This window comes from Anguilla anguilla, chromosome 10 (assembly GCF_013347855.1).
Source record: "Anguilla anguilla isolate fAngAng1 chromosome 10, fAngAng1.pri, whole genome shotgun sequence".
Classification (NCBI taxonomy): Eukaryota; Metazoa; Chordata; class Actinopteri; order Anguilliformes; family Anguillidae; genus Anguilla; species Anguilla anguilla.
The window spans coordinates 38999913-39021348 of NC_049210.1; the positions used below are offsets into that span (position 1 = coordinate 38999913).

General features: G+C 42.5%; 1 protein-coding gene across 1 annotated transcript; it reads left to right on the top strand.

The window, feature by feature from the left end:
* The first annotated feature begins 4925 nt into the window (after positions 1–4925).
* rgmb (repulsive guidance molecule BMP co-receptor b) lies at positions 4926–21233 on the top strand. The gene is made up of 3 exons (XM_035435472.1): positions 4926–5495; positions 13007–13518; positions 17475–21233. Exons 1-3 carry the CDS (start codon positions 5384–5386, stop codon positions 18198–18200), a joined length of 1350 nt encoding a protein of 449 aa, XP_035291363.1. The 5' UTR covers positions 4926–5383; the 3' UTR covers positions 18201–21233.
* Positions 21234–21436: the final 203 nt, after the last annotated feature.

Below are 21436 nucleotides of genomic sequence, written 5' to 3' on the forward strand. Positions count from 1 at the left end.
TCATTTGAGTTCATATAAATGCAAAATCAAACCATCGCTGACGCTTTTTTTTTTTTTTTTTTGGAGGAAAACGGAACCACTGTTATCAGAAAACCGCTACCAGCTAGAGGCGGTCCTGTTGGAGTTATCACGCTGGCATTCTGTGATAGGTGACGTAAGGCTCTCTCCACGCTTCCACTGACCGCCCTGACTACAGCGGTAGATGAACTACAGATGTGCTGTAGATGCTCTGTCGCAAGTGAGCATTAACACGATAAACATGCGGCTAAGATGGGTCAGTGTGGAAACCAGGTGTGGAATTAGCATATGGCCATCTCACTGCCAAACAAACAGCTGTCCCAGTTGCCACTCATGATTGTAACTCGCCTTCTGTTCTGCCTATTGCTGAAGAAAATCCCCACTGCCACCAGATAGCAAGCCTCTGAGCGCCTAACTAGTTCCAGATCATTCTATGTGAAATGTATTGCTACACACAGTCATGATTATATTTTTCCTTCAATGGTGTGGTTTGTGATAGAAAAGGGTAGATTGGGAGTTCATCCACTGATTTTTTAATTTAAGGTTGACTTGTATGATCTCAGGGTTTGCATCTCCACAAAATCTTTAAGTGCTAAGAGTCTTTTATAAAATATTGAAATTATCTCAAGTAAAATGTGTAATATTTTCGATTGTGATCAACTAATTAAAATTTGTGAAAAAGCACAATAAAATATAAATAGCTTTGATTATTGTCAGTTTCTGATTAGCCCACACATAAGAAACTTCCAATGGTTTGAGTTCTATGAATGTTTTTCTGTTTTAAACAAAGATTTTGATATTTTTTTCTTAAATGATGAATCACATCCATTGCCATTCTTTAACGGTCATCCAATTAAATAATGGTCTATTTCACCGAGGCAACCTTCGATTTTGATTTATGTCGTATTTAAATGGCGTGTAGCTGTTTACACATTACTTTTATTGTAAGTAATGGTAAATATTTGATTTAACAAAGCACTGTATTGACACAGCCATTATGTCACATATAATGCTGAATTGCGTACAAATGTGATGTGGTTTCCTTTGTGGAAATGTTGTGTTGGTATTGTGTGAAGGCCACCCTCATTTCTTTTAAAGTCAACTTTCTAAATCATTAACCATCCCCCAGAGAGATGGAACTCAGCAGTAAAGCATACAACCGGCTACTCGCAAAGATCAGAGAAAGATACCAAGTCTTGTAGGAATATAAAATTATTTCATTCCTTGTATAGAATGCAGGAAATTAAGACGAATGTACGTTGATTAATTCTATTTACACAGTATTTACTTAAGTGTTAGATGTGTATTGCCATAACTGGTGCCAAGGCAAGTCGTTCACACTGGAGATAATAGAAATTACCCTGACCAGTTGCCATTCATAATTGGTATCTCACTTTTTTTAGTCTTATGTCACCCAAGATTTAATCAGAAGCTGATGGGTACTGGGATATGGGAACACTCTGATAACAGATTGGCTTTTAATGTTTTATTCAAAAGCTAGTGTTCTGGAACTCCATTGCTTCGATTGACCAATAGTGATTGTTACATCAAGGTTGTTACATCAACATTAGAATATTCAGATAAGAACATTCTGATAACATATTTGTGATCTTGCACCTTAAAGGGTTAATCAAACCAATCCTGTAATTCCCTGAAAGAGGAAAACATATTGCACATTTCAATCATACGATGCTGTTCGTAAGATAACATGCTATTTTCTTTTAACATTGATGCAAAGAGAATCTGTGAATTCAAGACAAACTTCATTCCTGCCACCTCCATAACAGCACAATACTTGCAAGCAGCTAAACTATCGGAGTTAAATGAACTAACAGAGTTTATATGTGTCCAGTAGGGACTATGTGTACTCTATTACAGTTAAAAGACTTTATGATAATTGATTTTACTCTGAACATTTTGCACTGGTAGTGGTGATTGCGCTGAGCAGTGGGGACACTAACTTGAACAGAAATCCCCACCAGCTCTGCCAAAAGTGTCTCCCAACACCTTGCAGAGCTTGAACAGACCACATATACTGCGGGGGAGTGAGGGGATTAAAGCAATAAATCCCAACCCTGCACACCTTCCCCCAGCTGTTAGTCTGAGGCAGAACAAGGCAACCACTCCACAGACAGACCAGCTTTCTCCTTCCCCCTTCGCCTGCTAAAAAAAAAAAAAAAAAAAAAAAAAACATCTGCGCTTTCCAGAGTGTACAATATCCACACTGTTCAAGCACACAGGCAGCCAGGAAAGAGAGACAGAGTGAAGGGGTGGACGGAAGACAACAAGCGTCAGGCAACAGCTGTGGGGACATCAACCAGGCAGGGAAATATGGAATAAAAGCAAAAAGGGGAAATGAAAGGCAAGCACACTTCTCATCCATTTTACAGCCAAATTGGAACTGGATAAAAGGCCGTGGCCGTTGTCTGTCAAAGACAGGTTTGACTTTTGAGTGTGTGTGTGTGTGTGTGTGTGTGTGTGTTACTGGTCCTGTGGCTTTCATATGACAAGAATTAGCCCACACACTCGCTGCCGTCAGAAGAAAGGCCTACGGAGGTCAATCATAATTAAACCCGGGATTGCCGCGCTCAAAAGCAAACGCGGGAAGACAGCAGGCAATGCTTCAGTCCATTCTCAAAGGGTGCATTGTGGGTACCGGGCAAGGGGTGAGGGGTGATGGTGGGGGGGCTTGTGAGGCATCTTCAAAGGAGGAAACAGATGATAAAACAGATGCATTTTACAAGCCGCAATAGCAGAGAAAGAACCCCCCCAACACACACACACACAGTAATGGCTACCAAAGTGAATGGGATTACAGTTGCTTCCTGAACAGAAGAACACATGCTTCCACATGTCAAAATGGCATCAAATGGGACTTTACATTTGTATTATTTCAAATGTTTATGGAAAATTAAGAAAACTGAATGAAGAAGACTGGAATATCATTCTTTTAATAAAGAACTTCTTTGTTTGGTGTCCTGGTGGTTAAATGTTACCCCCACCAACAAATTTAACATCCTCAGTTACAAAAGAGGAGATGCAACTTGTAATTGTGCTAGAAATCCAGCAACACAATAATCATCTCAAACTTCTGCAAATGCAAACTATTCGTGACAGCGTAGACTACACTATGCAATCTCTTCTGTAAATAAAAAATAAAGATTCACATTTTTTACTGGATAAAATTTGAATTCTGGATCTCATGTACACTTTCAATTATTTCAATATTATCCAATTGATACATGATTTTTGGGAGTCACATCATGCCATTATTGACCTCCCAAAATCTCTGATAAAATGGTAACAGCATATGAAAACATGAATGAAAACTACAGCCCATTTTGAAAAGCATTTAGATCAATGACCTATTTCTTTAGATATTGCAATGGCATTATGAGGGAAACAATAGAAGATAGATAAATAGACAGACAGACAGATAGACAGACAGGAATATAAAACATGTATTCCTACAGTATTCTGCTGAATAAAATGCTTATAGTAAACTTCCATCACACATCCATATATCAAATGCATGCATGCATGAATGTCTGCACGGACACACACACAGAGGTCATTTTTAAAGACTATACACAATCAAATTTGAATGAAAGTAGTTCAGAGTTAAAACTATTCAACTGAACAATGATGAATTTGATGACAGTAAATAGATATTTTATTCTGAGTAATAATTTACTACATGGACTACTAATCGTTTTGATTATATATACACATGGACATCACATAATCGCTGCTCTCCTACATTACGTTCACAAATATGTTTTAATACAAGTGAGCATATAGCCTACGTCATATGTGGTTGTTACAACTGTCCCACATGGTCATTTTACTGAGGTGAGTTTTTCGACTCTTCTGCTCCCCTTGCGGCTACTTACAGTGGTACAATTTTGTTATTTGGTTATTTGGTTATTTGGTGGCACTTCAGACGAATAAATTGACTTCTCTCACTGCAGTTGTCCCGCCTCCGCAAAATGAACCTTCGTGCAGGAACAGGCAGTAAATTACTGAACTTGAAGTGTAGCCTATGCATTTGTACAACAGATTCCTTGAAACGAGCCAGATTCTGTCATTGTAATAAATTGTTAAACAACTTCAGTAAGTTTGGACTCATTCAGTTCACTTCAGGCGAACGCACCTTGTTTTCACAGACATCTCAGTTTTTTAATCATCAATTTCATCTATAAATTGATAGCTTCATTATAAAATAAACCTAAATATATGTAATCAAAACAGACATTAACATTTATTTCAGATGGTTTGTTTCACTATATTTTACATGGGGTCTTTTTTTTTTTTTTTTTAGTAAAAGGACACAAGTCGCACAGTTAGTGTTTTTGAAAGACGCATGTTACTTCAATTGTGAATAACTAATGACAATTTACATCGGGACAATCTCAACCTAGCTTGATAGGGGAAATTCTACAATCACATATTGGTTAAATAGAGCGCAACAGACTAACCAATAACCAGTCCAAGGTAAATCTTACGGGTCTTTGGGTTGTAGTTTGCAGCGGGGCGCCAAGCAGGCGACATGCATGCCTTCTTTACAGAATGGTACAGTGTTGGTGTAACACAGTACAATTTCTTATTTCTGATGTGTCTTACGCTCCTTTAACCAGAAGTTTGAGCATGTGCTGTGTTCGTGTTCGCTGTCTCAAATGTGTTTTTTGGCACTATTAAAATAAATAGTGGTATGCATCTTGCGTTGTAAAGCTTAATTTAACAGGACAATGGCATATAAAAACACTGACCGGGGCATATTTTCTCCGTGGGGTATCATGCGTACTTTCCCGTTGGGGAGTAGACACTGCCCCGTTGGCGAATGCAAGCTCACGGGAACTCTACGACTGCCTGGGCGGTGCTAGTGTTCATTAGGGGCGGGTGTTCCGCTCAAGCCAAGGGTTAGGTTGATTCGCAATTGATCACTTGGAAAACGGGGTTGTGGGGGAGGCAGATTTTCCTGGTGTGAGATGTGTTTTGTGCGTGTCCATTCTGAATGCACAGCAGAGATTGATCGGAGCACCGAGACGAGGAACTACGGGATACTGCCAATACCAAGCCAAGGCAAATCCTTAAAAAACATAAACAAACTAACGCCCACGCAGTTGACTAAGCAAGGACTGCTACTGATTGGACTTTTCGAACCAGTTTTGTTTTGCCCATTGCTTCGCCAGTAAACTCGTAGTTTTCTATCACGCGCTCAGTTTTTGATGCAATTGCTCGTCAGAGGCGTCGGAAGCGCAGTGGAAAGAAGGAGATCAGAGGCCCGATTTCCCGGCATCGCCGCAGGTCCACCTCTGTTTCTCCCGTGGAGTATTTGAGCCACTCACTACCGCAACCTGGATGGATGGGTATGGGGAAAGCAGGATTTTACTACCCCGGGGCTGACCGCCTCCTCCATCCCCCTCCACTTCTATCTCTCCTCGTATTGATCACTTTCTCATCCAGGGTCCAAATAGGTAACTTGCTCTTTTATTTATCGCTAATGTGTTTTACTTATAATGTGTGAAAGATGACACATTTGGGGATGTTTAGTTGCGACTAAAATTTTAACTGAAACATTGACTATAAGTCACTTGATCATCAGTTGACGGTGATGACAAAACAATAAACGCGTTACTGGATTTTGGTGTTAGCCTAGTCATATTCGCTTATACCACCTAACACTTCGCCTTTATATTGTTTATGGAAGTTACTCATTTCTCAGGGCAATTTCCTTCTAATGCGGCTTACCCTGCCCTGTTTACAGAGTTCGGATCGTGTTTCCTTCGACAACCTTATGATAAGGGACTGAGGATGCAAAAAGAATCACCTATACTTAGAACATAGCTAGTTTACGCATTGAATGATTTCTTACATGCGACCAACCGTATGGAAAACAGTCATTATTCGGCATTCGGTTTATGTTATTGGTTTTGCACAAATAAGTAGGATCTTAATGAATGATTAGAATGTTTTTTTCCAACATAATACGAATGAATTCAATTTGTTTAAGAAAATATGCAGTAGCTTAGTATACAGTGAATCTGTTTTTATGTCAACTCGACCGTAAATTTTTTAATGGTTTCAGTTAATAGCATGTGTAATCTGCATCACTTACTTTATTTACTTACTTTACTTTATTTTATTTTTTCTAATGATCGAGCTGCTGAAAGTGCTCTGCTGTCATAACTGACTGGAATTCGCAACGATGAAACCAATGCAACATAATTATGTTAAAAACAGTGTAGTGTGGTATTACTGTTTCAACGTTTTACAGGATTGTTGTGAATAGCCTTCCGCCGTATTCAATCTAAGACATTGCTTTTGTGCAGTTTTGGGAACTTTCAGTAACAGCAATTGTAAAATAGCGAGTCTCATTTATGTCTTGCAATGGTGTCGTTTCATGAATTCATATCATGCCTTGTGCATTTTGAGTTGGAATCTTAATTAAATGGACTGTTAAGAATGTGGAGTTCACTCCTAATTTCTACAAATGTCTAGGAATTAAAAATGGAAATAAAAATAAATACTCTGTTGGTTCAGGTATTTTCTGAAAGAGATTTAAATGAGTCCTAAGTGGCTGAGTTGGCCAGTGAATAGGGGACTGTTATTTCTACACATCGGGTTCGCTGTTTTCTCCTGGCTCTCTGACAGTTTCTCCACTTTGGGTGTCCTGACCACAGGCAGCATGCGTTGCCATTACAAATTAATGGAGAAGGAATGCTACTGGGTGTTCATTGAGTAGTCGCACCTTCATAATTAATTTAACATGGCCCTGGGCAGCTGGACGTAATACACTGTGATAGTTCTCATTGGAAAAAGAAAAGGAGACCAATAATCTTTTTCAAATGGCTTTGGAGACTTTCTTAAAATCCCAAAATGAAAGAATTTTGTAGCATCTTTGTTAGGTTAAATTTTATGAACCTTTCTTTCCAAGATTTTGTATTATACTGTAGCCAAGAGCGGGGAAATGAGTCATGATTTTTGTTTTCTTATCCCAGATGGGGGTATTCTGGAAGGTGTATTGGCTTAATTGTATATCTGGGCATTCCAAGTATCTTATTTGCCATGAAACCACAGATGCTAATTGGAAAATTGCAGCAGGTCACAGCCACCTCAATGTCCTTTTCAGTTACACACAGTACTACAGTGTTAGACATTATTGTATTGCTCTTGTCATGCGCATGTGCATAGAACACACGTGTAACAGGCAGCAGATGTCTAATAACTGCCTAATATGTATTTATTATTTATTTTTTGTAAACCGATAAATGGAACAGGATGAGAAGAATGAGAATGTTTGATAATGTATGTAGCCCACCAGTGACAGCAAGAAGCTTGCTAAAATTAGAGACGTGAGATCCTGGATCCTATCACTTTTGATCCCGGCATTAGATTGCAAGGTTATTACTGTGGTCCATTACGTCTGAGATATTGTTATTTTCAAACTCTAGCTGCTTTTGATGGGGCTAAAATGGAAGGGGCTTTTTTTCTGCTGGTAGTGATTGTGACACAGCATTAGAAGTGGCGAGGGGGAGATACTGAGAGATTGACTGTATTATGCCTGTGCATACTTCTGAGTGTCTGCATTAAAGAAATGGAAGCTGTCACAAAGGGTTTGCAAAGGGATTGTTTCTTCCTCTCAAACACTTACAAAGACCATTTGGAAAGTGGAATGTTTTAGGCCTATGTATGAAATATGTAGTAAAATTCCATTTTCATTACAGTGGATCATTTCTTAATAATTGAAGAAAGAGGGAAAACTGAAACAAAAGTGACTTACTAGCTTGACAGAAGGTTCAGTAAATGTGAAGACAACAAAACATTTTTCATGGTTGTTTAAACTCAATATGTTTTCATTTGAACATAACCACACAGATAAAATGAGTATGGATTTTTAAGGTCTTTTGAGAGTTTAAGATTGAATGTTTGACTAGAATAATCTAGTTTTGAGTTTTGGTTTTAATGCAAACTATATATATTTGTGTGTGTGACAAGTAAAAAAATATGCAAGTATAAAATTGTCTAAAATAGAAATTGCTTAACATTCCATTTTCTCTGAAGATATATTGTGTATCATTGGTAGTGCTGGCTAAAATGGAAATGCCTCAGTCAATCAGTTAAGACTGCATATGAAAATATATTATTATTGGCCTATTTCAAGTGGACTTTATTCTTGATTAACAAGACCATAATAGCAATAATGATTTGTAGAATAAGAATTGTTGCTATAATCCAGAGAATTTGGACTAAAACTCTGACAAGCAAAATTTGAATAACTATGAATTACTTTTTTATTGGTAAACCTTATACATATGCCAACGTATGGGTGGAGCAAACAAGAAAACAATCACATATAAACAAGAAACACATTGGCTAAATTCTGTTCTCAGGAATGTACATTAATGTCCAGTTAGCATAGAAGCCTTTTAAAGAGAATTAGAGCATTTTATAAAAGAGAAAAAAGGCTTCAGCACATTCCAGGTTCACAGTTGCTCCTAAAAGACTAAAGCTCTGGTAAGCTGAAGATGTTCAGTCAGATGCAGAGGCTTGTGAAACTGGCCTCTCGCCTACTTTGCAGTTGTTAAAATTCACTCCTTGAGGAGGTGTGGGGGCTGTTGACCTCCCTGCCCTGGCCAAATTCCACGTCTTGAAATTTCACTCCAGTACACACAGACTGGGCCCCTTTGCAGCTAAGGATTGGTTGCTCTGAAGAGTACCTTCAGAAAATATTTCCAACTTTGGCTAATTGCATTGGGGAGCATGTTGTGCGCTCTTACCAGACACCGAAACTCTCTTGGGCTGAAAGTGAACATTAATTGACTAGTATGGGAAGAAACAGAAAGCTATATGTGTTATATATAGTTGTTGCTGTTATGTCTAGTTCGAGTTTAAGAGGCTGTAAGAGTAGCTGTGTACAAACACGCAATGTGTTTTCACTTCAGTCCCCCGGGCAAAATCTAGTTTTAACTGGTATTCTGCAAGAAAAGAATGGCAGTTCATATTGGTCTATTTGTTAGCAGTCAGAACGCCATGAATTGTCTAATTTGTTGTGCTGCCTCAGAGAAAAATGCTAATCAATGATTTCTTTATGTTAAAGACAAGTGAATGGGGCTTGAGTTTGGAAGAATCTAGAACACTAAATACCAGCTTTCAGAGTCACGTGTCACTTCTAGCGCAAGGGTGTGTTCCTGGCAATAGTCAACAAAGTCTGAGTGTTGATATGTTTCAAGTTTCCTTAGAACTACCCGTGTTATCAGTTTAGTCTTGGAAATGAACATTGGCTACAGACAAATTAGCTGAACCCTTTGAAGAGTAGGCTTTTTGGAATGTCTTTTTGAAAATTCTGAGTCAGTGTTCTAGAAGTCCATTGTTTTCAAATACCAGGAGTGATTGTGCCATCAGCATTAGAATGGACATTTAAGAACATTCTAATCTCATATTTGTGATCTTACACCTAAATGCTTGGCCATGGTTTTAACTGCATATATTTTAAATTGCAGCTGAGACCTGAATCTGGATTTTTGTGCTCATAAGATGGGAGGCACTAAGTATAACCATTTTGGCACATTAATGTAATTCTGAGAAGGGAATTAACTGCAATATGCATTACATTAGTTTGATACCTGAACAAGATTCTACTCAAAGTTAAATGGCAAAATATTGTTGCACTTAAACTGAAAGACCCATTTATGTTTGGGGAAGTTAAACTGTCTTTTATGATTTTTTGGAGTGTCAATCAAACAGATCAAATAATCCATCCAAGGAACTGTTAAATGTTCTGTGTTGGAGTTCTAGTCTTTAGTACTGGAGTTGCCATATATTTTTTTTTTACCATTGTGTCCTTATAGACCTTATAGACTCTTTTTTAAAATAACAGATCAGTTAATAGGTTTGTAGTTGGGCATAATTAAATGTGAAATAGTGAACAGAGTGAAATATTAGCAATGCAATTTTGCACAGAATTGAGAAATTCTGACACTCGATGTGATTGTAATTTTTTGTCAACATTTTTAGCTTGGGGATATGCTGCCCCCATCTGGTTAGATTTGTTTATTTTTGTTTCCTGTTTTGCCAGAACTGACCAATTGAGATTTTGAGTTTCCGCTTCAGACCTGCTTGTACCCTATAACATTTGGAACATATGTACTGTCCCTGTGAACTCTTTCAGCCAAGTGATGTGAAAAAAGATTTGCACTTTCAGTAAAGTGCAGGTGTTTAGAGCACTTGGAGATTTTCTGTACATATGAGGAGGCTGTGTGATGTAATAGTTACTGGGTTTGGAACACAAAGGTTGTTGGTTCATTTCCCAGCTAGGGGGGCTGCGTTTGTGCTGTTGAGCTAGCTGCCTCCTCTGAATCCTTTCAGTGAAATCTCCAGGTCTATAAATGGAGCGTTTGTGAAAATGCGATCGGTGTAGTTCCCTCTGGATAAGAGAATCTGTTAAATGCTGAAATGACATGCAATGACAGTTGCTTTAATCCCAGGGGCTAAAACAACGTGTAGTCGTATAACGGAGCTTTTGTCAAATCAGTGAGATAAAACTGAGCCTTTGTTGTACCTGCTGAAGTTTTCTGAGGGCCAGACGGCTGTATCCCCACCCCCCCTCGGGCCACTGACTGGTCGCTGATACGAGGCTGGAGGCTCGCGAGCCGAATGGGGAGATGGGCAGGCGTGAGTCCGCCTGGGCTGTGGTGAAAAGACCCTCTGTTCTGCAGCAGGGCTCGTAAACCCCACAAACACGGCTTACGTTTCTTCGCCGAGCGAGCCTTATTGACGTCTCCCTTCAGTCACGACCCCCCTTTCATCTGAAAGCGCCCTGCTCACAGCACAGGCCCGCGGCCCGTGCGTAGGGTGGTTTGCAGATGACTCGTTACCCGGCGCGTCTCTTGCGGCGGCTAACGGCTATCGTGACACGAGGAAGGCCGACCGACCGCTTCAGCCTTTCAGCTGAGATAACTGACAGAAGGAAGTTGTTCTAATCGAAGCGATAATTTACTTTCCTTGCCCGGAGGGAGGGGATTTGAATTTGTCCCGCAGATTTGCTGATGGTGGAGGCGATAGCGAACTCAGCAGGATGATGGTGTGGTAGGTGGGGGAGGATGGAGTCACTGCTTATATTGTGCTGAACATCATACTCTCTGTCTATACTGTCATACTGCCAAGATGGTTTCACACAGGGCTTGGTTTTGGCCTACATAATGTAGGCCCTTTTTTATATTTAAAGAAATTAGAATGTTTTTTTTTTCTTTCTTTTTTTTTCCTGTTGCATTCTTAAATTCAGCTGTCAAAAAGGCTTTGGTGTGTTTGTCAGTTCCCTGGCAGTGAATTACCCTGTAACCAAATTAGCTGCCTTTGAATCCATCCCGGTGTGAGTTACTGGCTGCTGATGCAGAGATGGGAGTCTTCCTACGTGTAAGATTCCGTGATTAAAGGCGTGTTAATGGACAGAGTGCGCTTGGCATCGGGTCGGATTAGAGTGCCTCTCTCTGTCGTAATTTGATTTCCCTACACTTTGCTGTTGCATTAAGGCGCTTGGATATCTCTGATAACTGGACGGAAGGGGTCTGTTTTTATGTTGGACGTAATGCCCCTGTGCTGTTTGTTTATGTTAGGGATATTTTTGGGATAGAACTCTCAGGACAGGGTGTGTGAAAGGGTTAGTTCTCAAAGGGCAGATACTTGTATCTGAGGCTAAGTGGCTGTAACTGGGTCATGACTTGAACTAGAAGTCTCGAAGTCAGGGCTGCACTTCCGACTGCAGTCAATATTCAAGGCCAAGTTTCTGTGGAGGCGATTAATAGAGCTGGGGGGTTTCAAGGTTCAGTTTGAACTGTAGGCTAGATGTAGCCTAGGCTAATCCCTTCCAACATTGCAGTTTGCTGTTTGTCTTGAGCCCTTTGCACTTAAATTATTTTGGATGGCTGCAAAGGAAACCATGAACTGGTTATATCCAAATGTGATAACTGTATGCTCAGTGTTTGAAGTATTTGTTTCATTTTCATTGTGGTTTTCTAAATTCACGCAGCATGTATGTATGTATGTGTGTATGTATGTATGCATTTATGCATGTATGCATGCTTCACAGGTCTTTGCAAAAATCTGTAAACTTGCAGTTAGATTGAAGACACCTTTCCCAGGTGTATCACCTTTGTAAAGAAGCAGCAGCTCTTTGCCATTTGAGCTTTTGAACCTGCGTAGCTGGCTCTGAAGTCTGTTGACATTATCTGTAGGTTTTATTGAACCTAATCTCTGAAGACAATTTATGGTTTCTCCCCTGCGATTGAAGCTTTATTTGGGTTGTATAGCTTCTTTTCAAAGATTAAAGGGAATTTCACACCCTTGTGGAGCTGACCTTGCGAATATGAGGTGGTGCTGTTATCAACATCAAGATTAACTTTATCTGAGTGGCCAATAAAAGCTCTTGCGGAAAAAGACCAGGCACCTTGTCATAAGAACGGACTTTGTGCGGAGGAGACCACGTGATGGTTTCAGGGACCTGAATTCGTGCCCACTGACCGTCACATTAATCTGATGCCTTTGAACGTGATTTAACAGATTGTCCATTCATGGTGTTCATGGCCATGGTTATAGCATAGTGTTTTCCTCTGAGGGTCATGCTATCATTCCTTTGAACTTAAAGGGTCAACTAAATTGTTTTAGCCAACTTCAGGTGTATGAACAGCCTCCACTACATTACTACATTGCTTTGTATTCATAAGATAACCTTATCCTGCTGGCTTAAGTAGCTTATAGTTTTGCACAGAGTACATTTATGCTTCTGGCTAAATACCTTATTTAAGGTATTTACAACAGCGCTTTCTTACCTAGTATTTGAACCTGCAACCTTCTCATTCACCCAAACCAAACTTCACATGACGCTGTGCAATGCCTGTAAAATGAAGGTCAAGTTTAGTTGAGGGCTGTTGTGGATTACGGGAACAACGCTTTTGATGTGTTTGTTGTGCTTTTGTCGTTTTCTTCGCAGGGGTGTGCCAGGTCCAGACCCCGCAGTGCCGAATCCAGAAGTGCACCACCGACTTCGTGTCCCTCACCTCCCACCTGAACCCGTCCCTGGATGGCTTTGACACCGAGTTCTGCAAGGCTCTCCGGGCCTACTCCGCCTGCACCCAGCGCACCGCCAAGAGCTGCCGCGGCAACCTGGTCTTCCACTCGGCCGTGCTGGGCATCAGCGACCTCATGACCCAGCGGAACTGCTCCAAGGACGGGCCCACGTCCTCCACCCACCCGGAGGCCACGGTGGAGCCCTGCAACTACCACAGCCGCCACCACGGGCCGCACGCGGCGGGCGGGGAGCGCGCTCGCCCCGCCTACCTCTTCTGCGGCCTGTTCGGGGACCCCCACCTCAGGACTTTCAAGGACCACTTTCAGACCTGCAAGGTGGAGGGGGCGTGGCCCCTCATCGACAACAACTACCTGTCGGTGCAGGTGACCAACGTGCCCGTGGTGCCTGGGTCCAGCGCCACGGCAACCAACAAGGTGAATGGTTTGTCCGGTTTCGGTTCGGTTTGAGCCCCGTCGCTGCCGTACTTCGTCAAAAAAAAAAAAAAAAAAAAAGAAGGTCATGCCGTTACCGAGCTTGGAAAATTTCCTCATGAGAAGTTCGGCTGTGATGTAACTACAGCTTGCTCCCTATGGCGAGGTAACGAAAAAAGAATACCAGCCTCACCTCGACCGCTCGGGTTGGCGGAATCGGCTTCACTTAGATCCTGGGTTCTGGGAAGGAGACGGGTCTTATCATTAATGCACTTGTGCGGATCCCCTGCGGTAATTTGTTTGGCTCTGAGGGTTAAAGAGCCATTGAGAAAGCCTGCGGATTGATCTGTTGATATGCGAAAGAAAGAAAAAAAGCAGACCTCCGCTGGCTTGGGTCCAGTCGAATGTGGCGAAGTCGAAAGGGAAGGTTGCCAAGGCGCCCCGCGTTCTCCCCGAGATCGAAGCGGCCGCCGCGTTTAGCGCCGCCGATGAAACGGGGCCGCGCTCCTTTAAACAAACTCGAGCGGGGCTCCCCGAGAAGGCGCTACGCTACGCTAAAGTGGCGGCGCTCCCGGGAAGTCTCCCCGTCCGCAGACAGGGACCCCGTCGCGCGTTCCTCTTTAATGCGGTCGAGCGCGATGAATGCGGTCGGGTAGGAGTGCGGGTTTCCCCTCCTCCCCCCCCCCTCCAAACACGCGTGTGTGCGCCGATGTTCCAAGGGGGTGTCTGGAAACAGCCGCCGGGCTCCTTAAGCGAGAGCCCGGGGGAGCGCTGAAAAGCCTGCCGGCTTCGCCTCGCTTTAGCGGTCACCGCCGTGCCACTCAATAACGTCTGTGTCGTTTTTCAGAAAGCTGCAAAATACTCAGTACGAGCTCTCCGCAGTACAAGTTCAAAAATGCGTTTCCAGAGCTGCCTGTTGTCTACAGTACTTGGGGTTGGAACTTGGAATCCGTCTCGAACTGAACATGTAGGGTAGCAAGAATTAATGCACTTTCAAATCTTCTCTCTCATGTTTTATGGTATGGTATTCTATGGTATAGAATGGTAATATGGTATTCTAAATATGTATATAGAGCACTTAATAAGTTTCATGGTGATATGAGCTTGTTATTGGGACTTGCCTTTTCTCCGTAACTATGTTATTATGTTGCACATATGATTATATCTGGAGTGTTTTCCTGCTATGATCATATGTAAGATAGGTAATGGAAGTAATTATAAAAGTAATTACGCTGTTATGATCCAGAGTGCTTTAGTGAGATGTGGGAGGATGGCCACTGAACGTAAAAAATAAAATAAAATAAAAAATGCTTTTAAAAACATTGAAGTCAATAATATGATTTAAGTGTAAATTATAGCCAATGAAGCCAGTATAAATTGAACTCAATTAAACATTGCTGAGCTGTCTGACATATTCAGCATGGCCAGATCAATTTGTGAAGGCTCCTCATACATCGTTTCATGTTTTGTCAATTCCCTCTACAGGCGACAGTTTCATCACACATTTTTTGCCAGGAAGTGACCTCAGTTTCAGTGTAGATTGACTGTTTTTGAACCAATTTAAACATAAGTGATCTGCTTCTCTGTGCAATTCCCACTGTGCAGCTGAAACAATATCACATGTACAAAAGCTGCTTGCTGGCCTCGGATCTTTGTGCTTATTTATTATTAGCTTGCATTTAGGCGGAATTCAGAAAATGACTAATCAGAAACTGCAATCACAGAGTCGTTGCAGTTTGCGACCTGAAAAATGACTGTCTTTGTGTAAATGATGCTCTCGCTGTCTCAGGTTTTTGAATGCTGGCTGAACGCAGCGTTGCGTGTGTATTTAAATCTCAGGTGGTTAGCAGGGGCACTGATCCTAGATCAGTTCTCTTGTTCTCTATTATGGGATGCCAGTTCAGGGGTGGATAGAGTGCCCAGTCTGGATGGAAAATGACAGCCATTAGCAGGCAACCAACCAGCTCTGCTTGGGGGTGGAAGGGTGGTGTTTAAGCCATTGTCACAGTACTTCCTGTAGGGGACAGCACTTCCTGTGGACAGTACTTCCTGTAGGGACAGTTGAAGGGTTTCCAGTCTGCATGTCAAGTTTAAGACATGATATGCCGGTGAACATTTATCAGTGCCTGTTTAATAATGTGGCACCTGTTCAAGAGGCTGCATTATTTTGATAAAATCCACTTGCTTCCTGAGATGTATGGTATTGAGGTGAATGGTGGCTCACAGAAGTCACTGTCAATGGTATCACCACAGCATTGTTTGCTAGGTAACTGAGCCCGGTTTACTAAATGAAAACATCTAGAGATAAGTCTCTATTACGTTTTTGGTCATGCAAGGTCCATACAACGGAAAGGTTGTTTGAATTCCCGGTAGGTATTACCCACTGTCTTTGCGACTTAGCCTTGCATCTATGTTTCTGATGGCTCTGAAGGATCCCCTGAGGTCTTCTTGAGAGAACTAGCCAAAAATGTGTCCGGATCCCTGGAACAGTTATTGTTCTCGTGCTGTGTGATGGATACAAGCACGCTTTTGTTCCTCATGATTGAAAGTCTTATCGGGGGGAGGTGGCATATAGACCGGTTTTTACTCTGACCAAATATTCACAGGTGCGAGCGAAACAGAGGTAACTGGGACAGGGAATTGGAATCGCATTTGAGAAGCGCTAATTGTGCTAGCGGCTGTGTTTGTGGACGCTCTGGTGTGGAGTTGAAAGGAGGGATTGTTGAGCTGCCACGTTATCTCTGTTACCTGAAATGGTGGTCACAGCAATCCTTTGACATGGACACAGACTGTTTCTGTCACCAGCTAATGGTTGTAGCAGGGGAGCAGGCTTTCAGAATGAACACAGTAGGGAGGGTCTTTCTCCTTTTTAAATCTGGGGGGCAGGGGGATTTTTAGGTATCACAAAACAGCCACCCCCTTCACAAAGAAGAAAGCGAATGTGGTTAAAAATACAAGCCGGCTGTTTTTCCTGGATTTACTTTATCCTGGGTCATCCAGAGCCAGTTGAAGGCTCCAGTCAAAGGCCTAGCTGATGCAAATAGCCTCTCCCCTGGCCTTGTGACTCTGGGAAGGGACGGGGTGGGGAAGGGGGCTATTATTAGTCATTCGACATAATTATTAGCACACTCCCTCCCCGTGTTTAACTGAGGAATTCTTAGTTTGAGGGCCTAATGGTCCACAATTCATCATCCTTCAGCCCCCCCGTCACTCAGACAAAGCTACCATTCAGCGGCTGGCTAATGCAGTGCCACACCACCCATTACCCAACCAGCGTTCCATCCACTCCTGCTACAGCGGTTTGTGTTTTATATCAGCGGAGGCTAGTGGAATCGAGTTAAAATGCAATCTGGACTCCGGGCATCCATCGTAGAGAAGAAAAAAAAAATTAAAAAAGCAATTATGACCGCACAAATGAGGGGCAAGCGTGTCCGATTCGCTGTTGACGTTGAAGCGGTCGTATGAAGAACAGAAACAAGAATGCACTGTTTTTCCCCCGCTTCGGATTCTTTCTACGGAAAAGCGCGAGCAGGAATTCTGGGACCTCGAATGTTTAGAGAACTCTTTCTCTTCCCGAGCCAGAAATTAAAATTAGAGTCGTGAGAGAGTTAAATCTGTGGTTAAAAACAAATTGCGGGTATAAGGTCATGACGTGCATTGGCATACTATCTTAGTGTGAAAAATGGAGAAATCCTCGTTTGATACTGTGTATGTACCATGAAGACTAATTTGGGTTTTGCTGTTCAGGAGAAGCAAAATTACGACTTTCGTGTTGCTTTTCAGACTTAACATATAGCTGTAACTGTTAATTTCATTGCGTTGCCATGACATAAATTGTGAGGTTTTTTATGTTTCAGAGAGAAAAGAACACAATAAGTTTGATATTTGCTGATTAGTTTTTTGAATGGTATTATTCAAAAAATTATTAATATTAAATTATGGTGTGTTCCCTCTCGCAGATCACTATCATCTTCAAACCGTACCAGGAGTGCACCGAGCAGAAGGTGTACCAGGCGGTGACGGACGACCTCCCGGCGGCGTTCGTGGACGGGACGGTGAGCGGCGGCGACAGCGAGGCCCGCAGCCTGTGGGTGGCGGAGAAGGCGGCCGGGCGGCACGTGGAGATCCACGCCGGCTACATCGGCGTGACGGTGATCGTGCGCCAGCAGGGCCGCTACCTGACGCTGGCCGTGCGCGTGCCCGAGGAGCTGGCGGCGGCCTACGATGAGACGCAGGACCTGCAGCTGTGCGTCAACGGCTGCCCCACCGCCGAGCGCATCGACCAGGACGGCCTCCTCCTCCCGCCGCCGCCGCCCGTCCTGGGGCTCCAGCAGCAGCAGCAGCCCGGGTTCCAGCACCAGCAGCACCCCCGGGCCAGCCCCAGCCACGCCGCGCGGGGCGGCATTGGCGGCGTTGGAGGCTTCACGCCGCAGAGCGCCATGGCCAAGTGCCAGGAGCAGCTGGAGGTGAAGGACATCTACTTCCACTCGTGCGTCTTCGACCTCCTCACCACCGGGGATGTCAACTTCACCTCCGCCGCCTACAACGCCCTGAAAGACATGGAGACGCTACACCCCAAGAGAGAACGCTGGCACATCTTCCCCCGGGCCAACTCCGGCCCCTCCCCCGCGCCCCTCCTTCATCACCTACTACTCCTCATCCTCATCACGGCCATGCTTTTGTAGGACTTTTGTGTACAAACTTTTGAGAAGATTATAAATATATATATATATATATATATATATATATTGTCATAATATATTGAAGAAGAAACAAAAAAAAAGACAAAGGAGATATATATGTATATACTGTGTATATGAAGGGAGGATCGATCCTGGAAGAAAAGACACATTCCTGACTGTAAATATTGTGTACATTTAATTTTCAGGAACGCTGGATGTAGTTTTTTTTTTTTTTTTTTTTTGGGTGACTTTTTGTGATTCTTGTATACCTCGAAACTGAGGACGTTGTTTAAACAAAGCACTTTATTTTTTATTTTCATTTTATTTTTATTAATTTTTTTTTTTTTTTTTGCAAATACGAAGCAGTGTTCCTTTGGACCCAAGATGAGGCCGCTCAGATCTTTGTCTTTTGCTGAGTTTTCCCCCCTCTCTGGCTTTAGTGGTTTTGTGAAGTTTTTCGGTGGATCTGTACATAGATGCTCGCACCCTCGAGCCAACTGCTTGGTCACACGGAACGGTTTCAACAAGAATGCAATTTTTCCCCGTGTCCATGTTGGTCAGGAGAGGGGCGGGACCGTGCTGGCTTGTTGATATTCTCTGTACGTCAGCACATTCACGTTTGCGGTATCTCTTTAGGATATTTTACATCTGTTGTATTTATTAGCCTCAGTGTGTTCATAATGCGGTTGAACTCTAGATTTCAGGTGTTGAAGTTAGGGTACTGGTAAACTCTTTAGAATTCATAATAAACCAACTGAAAGATCACAGATTGGAACTAGTGTGCCGCACTCCCGGATGAAGGGAGTCATAATTATACTGTACATATATGAGTGATTGTTAAATAGCTTTCTGGGGAAGCCATCTTATGATTCCAAGCCAGTTAACCAGTTTCAAAAACAAAAGTGATATCATCACAACTGTCAGTCTTACAAGTTAATATCAAATTTTCTTTGAGAGGAAACTGAAGCATTTATAGTTAGGCAACAAAGACAGCATTTATTGAAGAACTGAGAGTCAGTTGACCTGTAAAGAATTTCTACTTTCTAGCAAATTGTTGGATTGAAGTGAAAAAACATACTGTCGGTATGCTAACACTTAACGCCTGCCTTAGCTTTTTTTATTCTTACCTGTGGATATTTTGCCAAAACCTTCCAGTTATATCAATACATCCCACAGGCCTTTTCAGCAGGAGCAGGAAGAATGATAGATGATGGATGAATGACCTGTTTCATGTTTCTGAAATATGAACATGCAGTAATGGGCACGTGTGGCTCGGTATGATTTTGGGCTATCTCTAAAAATAGGACGAGTTCATCTTAATTTCTCAAGGGAACAGAATCACTCTGACAATGTACGTCAGACTAAGGAAGTGGGGGTGGGGGTGGAATGACGTCTATGGTACGTATTTTATACAGCTGAATTGGTCTTTGGGTGTGGCTGGTGCGAAGGTATCTTGTTCATGTTCTATACATCTAATGCAGTTTTTCCCAGTACACAGGGTGCTCTTAATCCAGGTGACAAAAACTTGCGTAGAGGCCAAACAGACGGTTTTATCAGAGTGGACTGTGCCAGGAAGCCCTTCTGCTATTCGCCCAGAGAAGCAAACGGAAACAGAAGACAGTCCTCTTCAGAGCACTCCCATAGATTCTCTGTCCTCGGTGTGTTTGTTTTCTCCAGCGATTTGTGAAGGACTCTTAGACAAATGTACTTCAAGAGCATGCAGAAAATTGACCCTGTAGAGTGGGTGATTTCTGCACTTTCCTGCATTTGCCTCATTCTAGGGCTTCTCTTCTGTCAGACAGGTAGACTACCGTGTTTGTTTCCCTTTATATTTTCAATATTTGATGTCGTTTACAACCAAAGCCATTCTCATCTTCCAGTCCCATTCACAACCGAACAGCCTGAGGACTCTCGCTTCTTAGAGCACCCTTACACCTTTAAAACTCCCCGTCTGTGTTGCTATAGCGCCCGCGCTCATCGAAAGCACAATTAAGGCGGGCGCGTTTGATGTGCTTCGGCGCACGCCGCCCGTTGCGGAGGAGCGAACTTCCTCGGACACGATTCGTCCGTTGAGCGTCGTAGCGGGCTTTCTGTTCGTTTCGCTTAGCGCGCGTTTAACGGCGAGTCCATTTGAAGGAAGGCGACGTGCGGAACGCCGGGGATCCCGGAGAAACGGCACATGAAAGGTTTGCGTCAGACTCGATTCATCATCCCGCGCCGCCGCGCCCCCGCGCCACGGCCCGGCAGAAAATTGAATTTAATTTCAACCTCCGGCTGACATTGAAACCCATTTGCCTGGGGCAGGTAGAAGGCGAAATCCTATGAAATTGCATTACGGGGAATTTGTCCATCGGTTCAGTTCTCTTGTGAAAGCACTCCAGGTCACGAGGCCTTCACGGGTGGCATGTACGTAGTCCTTTCTGTTACGAACAGAACAGCAGAATTTAACACTCCCCGCTCACTCTCTCAACCTTTGAATCTTGCTACTGTAGATTAATTCTTAATTCCTTGCAACTACTGCAATTGCCGAAGAGCTGCTACCATACTGTGACACGTTTTATAGTCCGTAGACAGAACACTGGGAGTTTTTCACAGGCAGTGGTTTGCGGAACCATAGATATCCCATATCCCACAATGCATCTTTGGGTGACATATCTATGGCCAGAACAAGGCCTCCGAGTGCAATTAATGCAAAATAAGCCCTCATCCTGTGTTTTGCCATGTCAGCATTTTACTTTGTGATATTTTTTGTCGTGTATGAATAACCGTTATCTGTTTTGTGAAGAGTGACTGCTCAATGTTTAAATACTTAAATTATTTATAAATGTAGTGTCCTGTTAGAGGATATTAAGCTCCATATTCTTGCTGTTGGAAAAAAATATTTCAGATGTGATTGTACTGCCACCTAGTGGACACCAGTTGTTACGTCAGTGTTTTACTATTTTACTGGATGCGGTAAAAAACATGGAAAAAAAGAGAAAAAAAAAATGTGTGCAAGTGTTTTATTTAAAAACATAATAAATGACAAGAACAACATGTGGGTTTCTTTTTTTGTTTCAGACCTACTTAAACCATTGAATGAGAACTTATTAAAGATTTGGTATAAGAAGAAAACAGGCAACAATCTACTGTAATGGAGGTCCAAAAAGAGTACTATGATGCGCACTACAAAAAAGTAGGTGTGAATGAAGAGTTTATCTGAGAAAAAAAAAGTTATCGAATTCCTAGGCCCTACACTA

Coding starts and splice junctions, on each gene's coding strand:
- rgmb (XM_035435472.1), top strand. CDS start 5,384: ATGGGTATGGGGAAAGCAGGATTTTACTACCCCGGGGCTGACCGCCTC. Junction 5,496..13,006: donor CTCATCCAGGGTCCAAATAG/GTAACTTGCTCT, acceptor TTTTCTTCGCAG/GGGTGTGCCAGGTCCAGACC. Junction 13,519..17,474: donor GCGCCACGGCAACCAACAAG/GTGAATGGTTTG, acceptor TCCCTCTCGCAG/ATCACTATCATCTTCAAACC.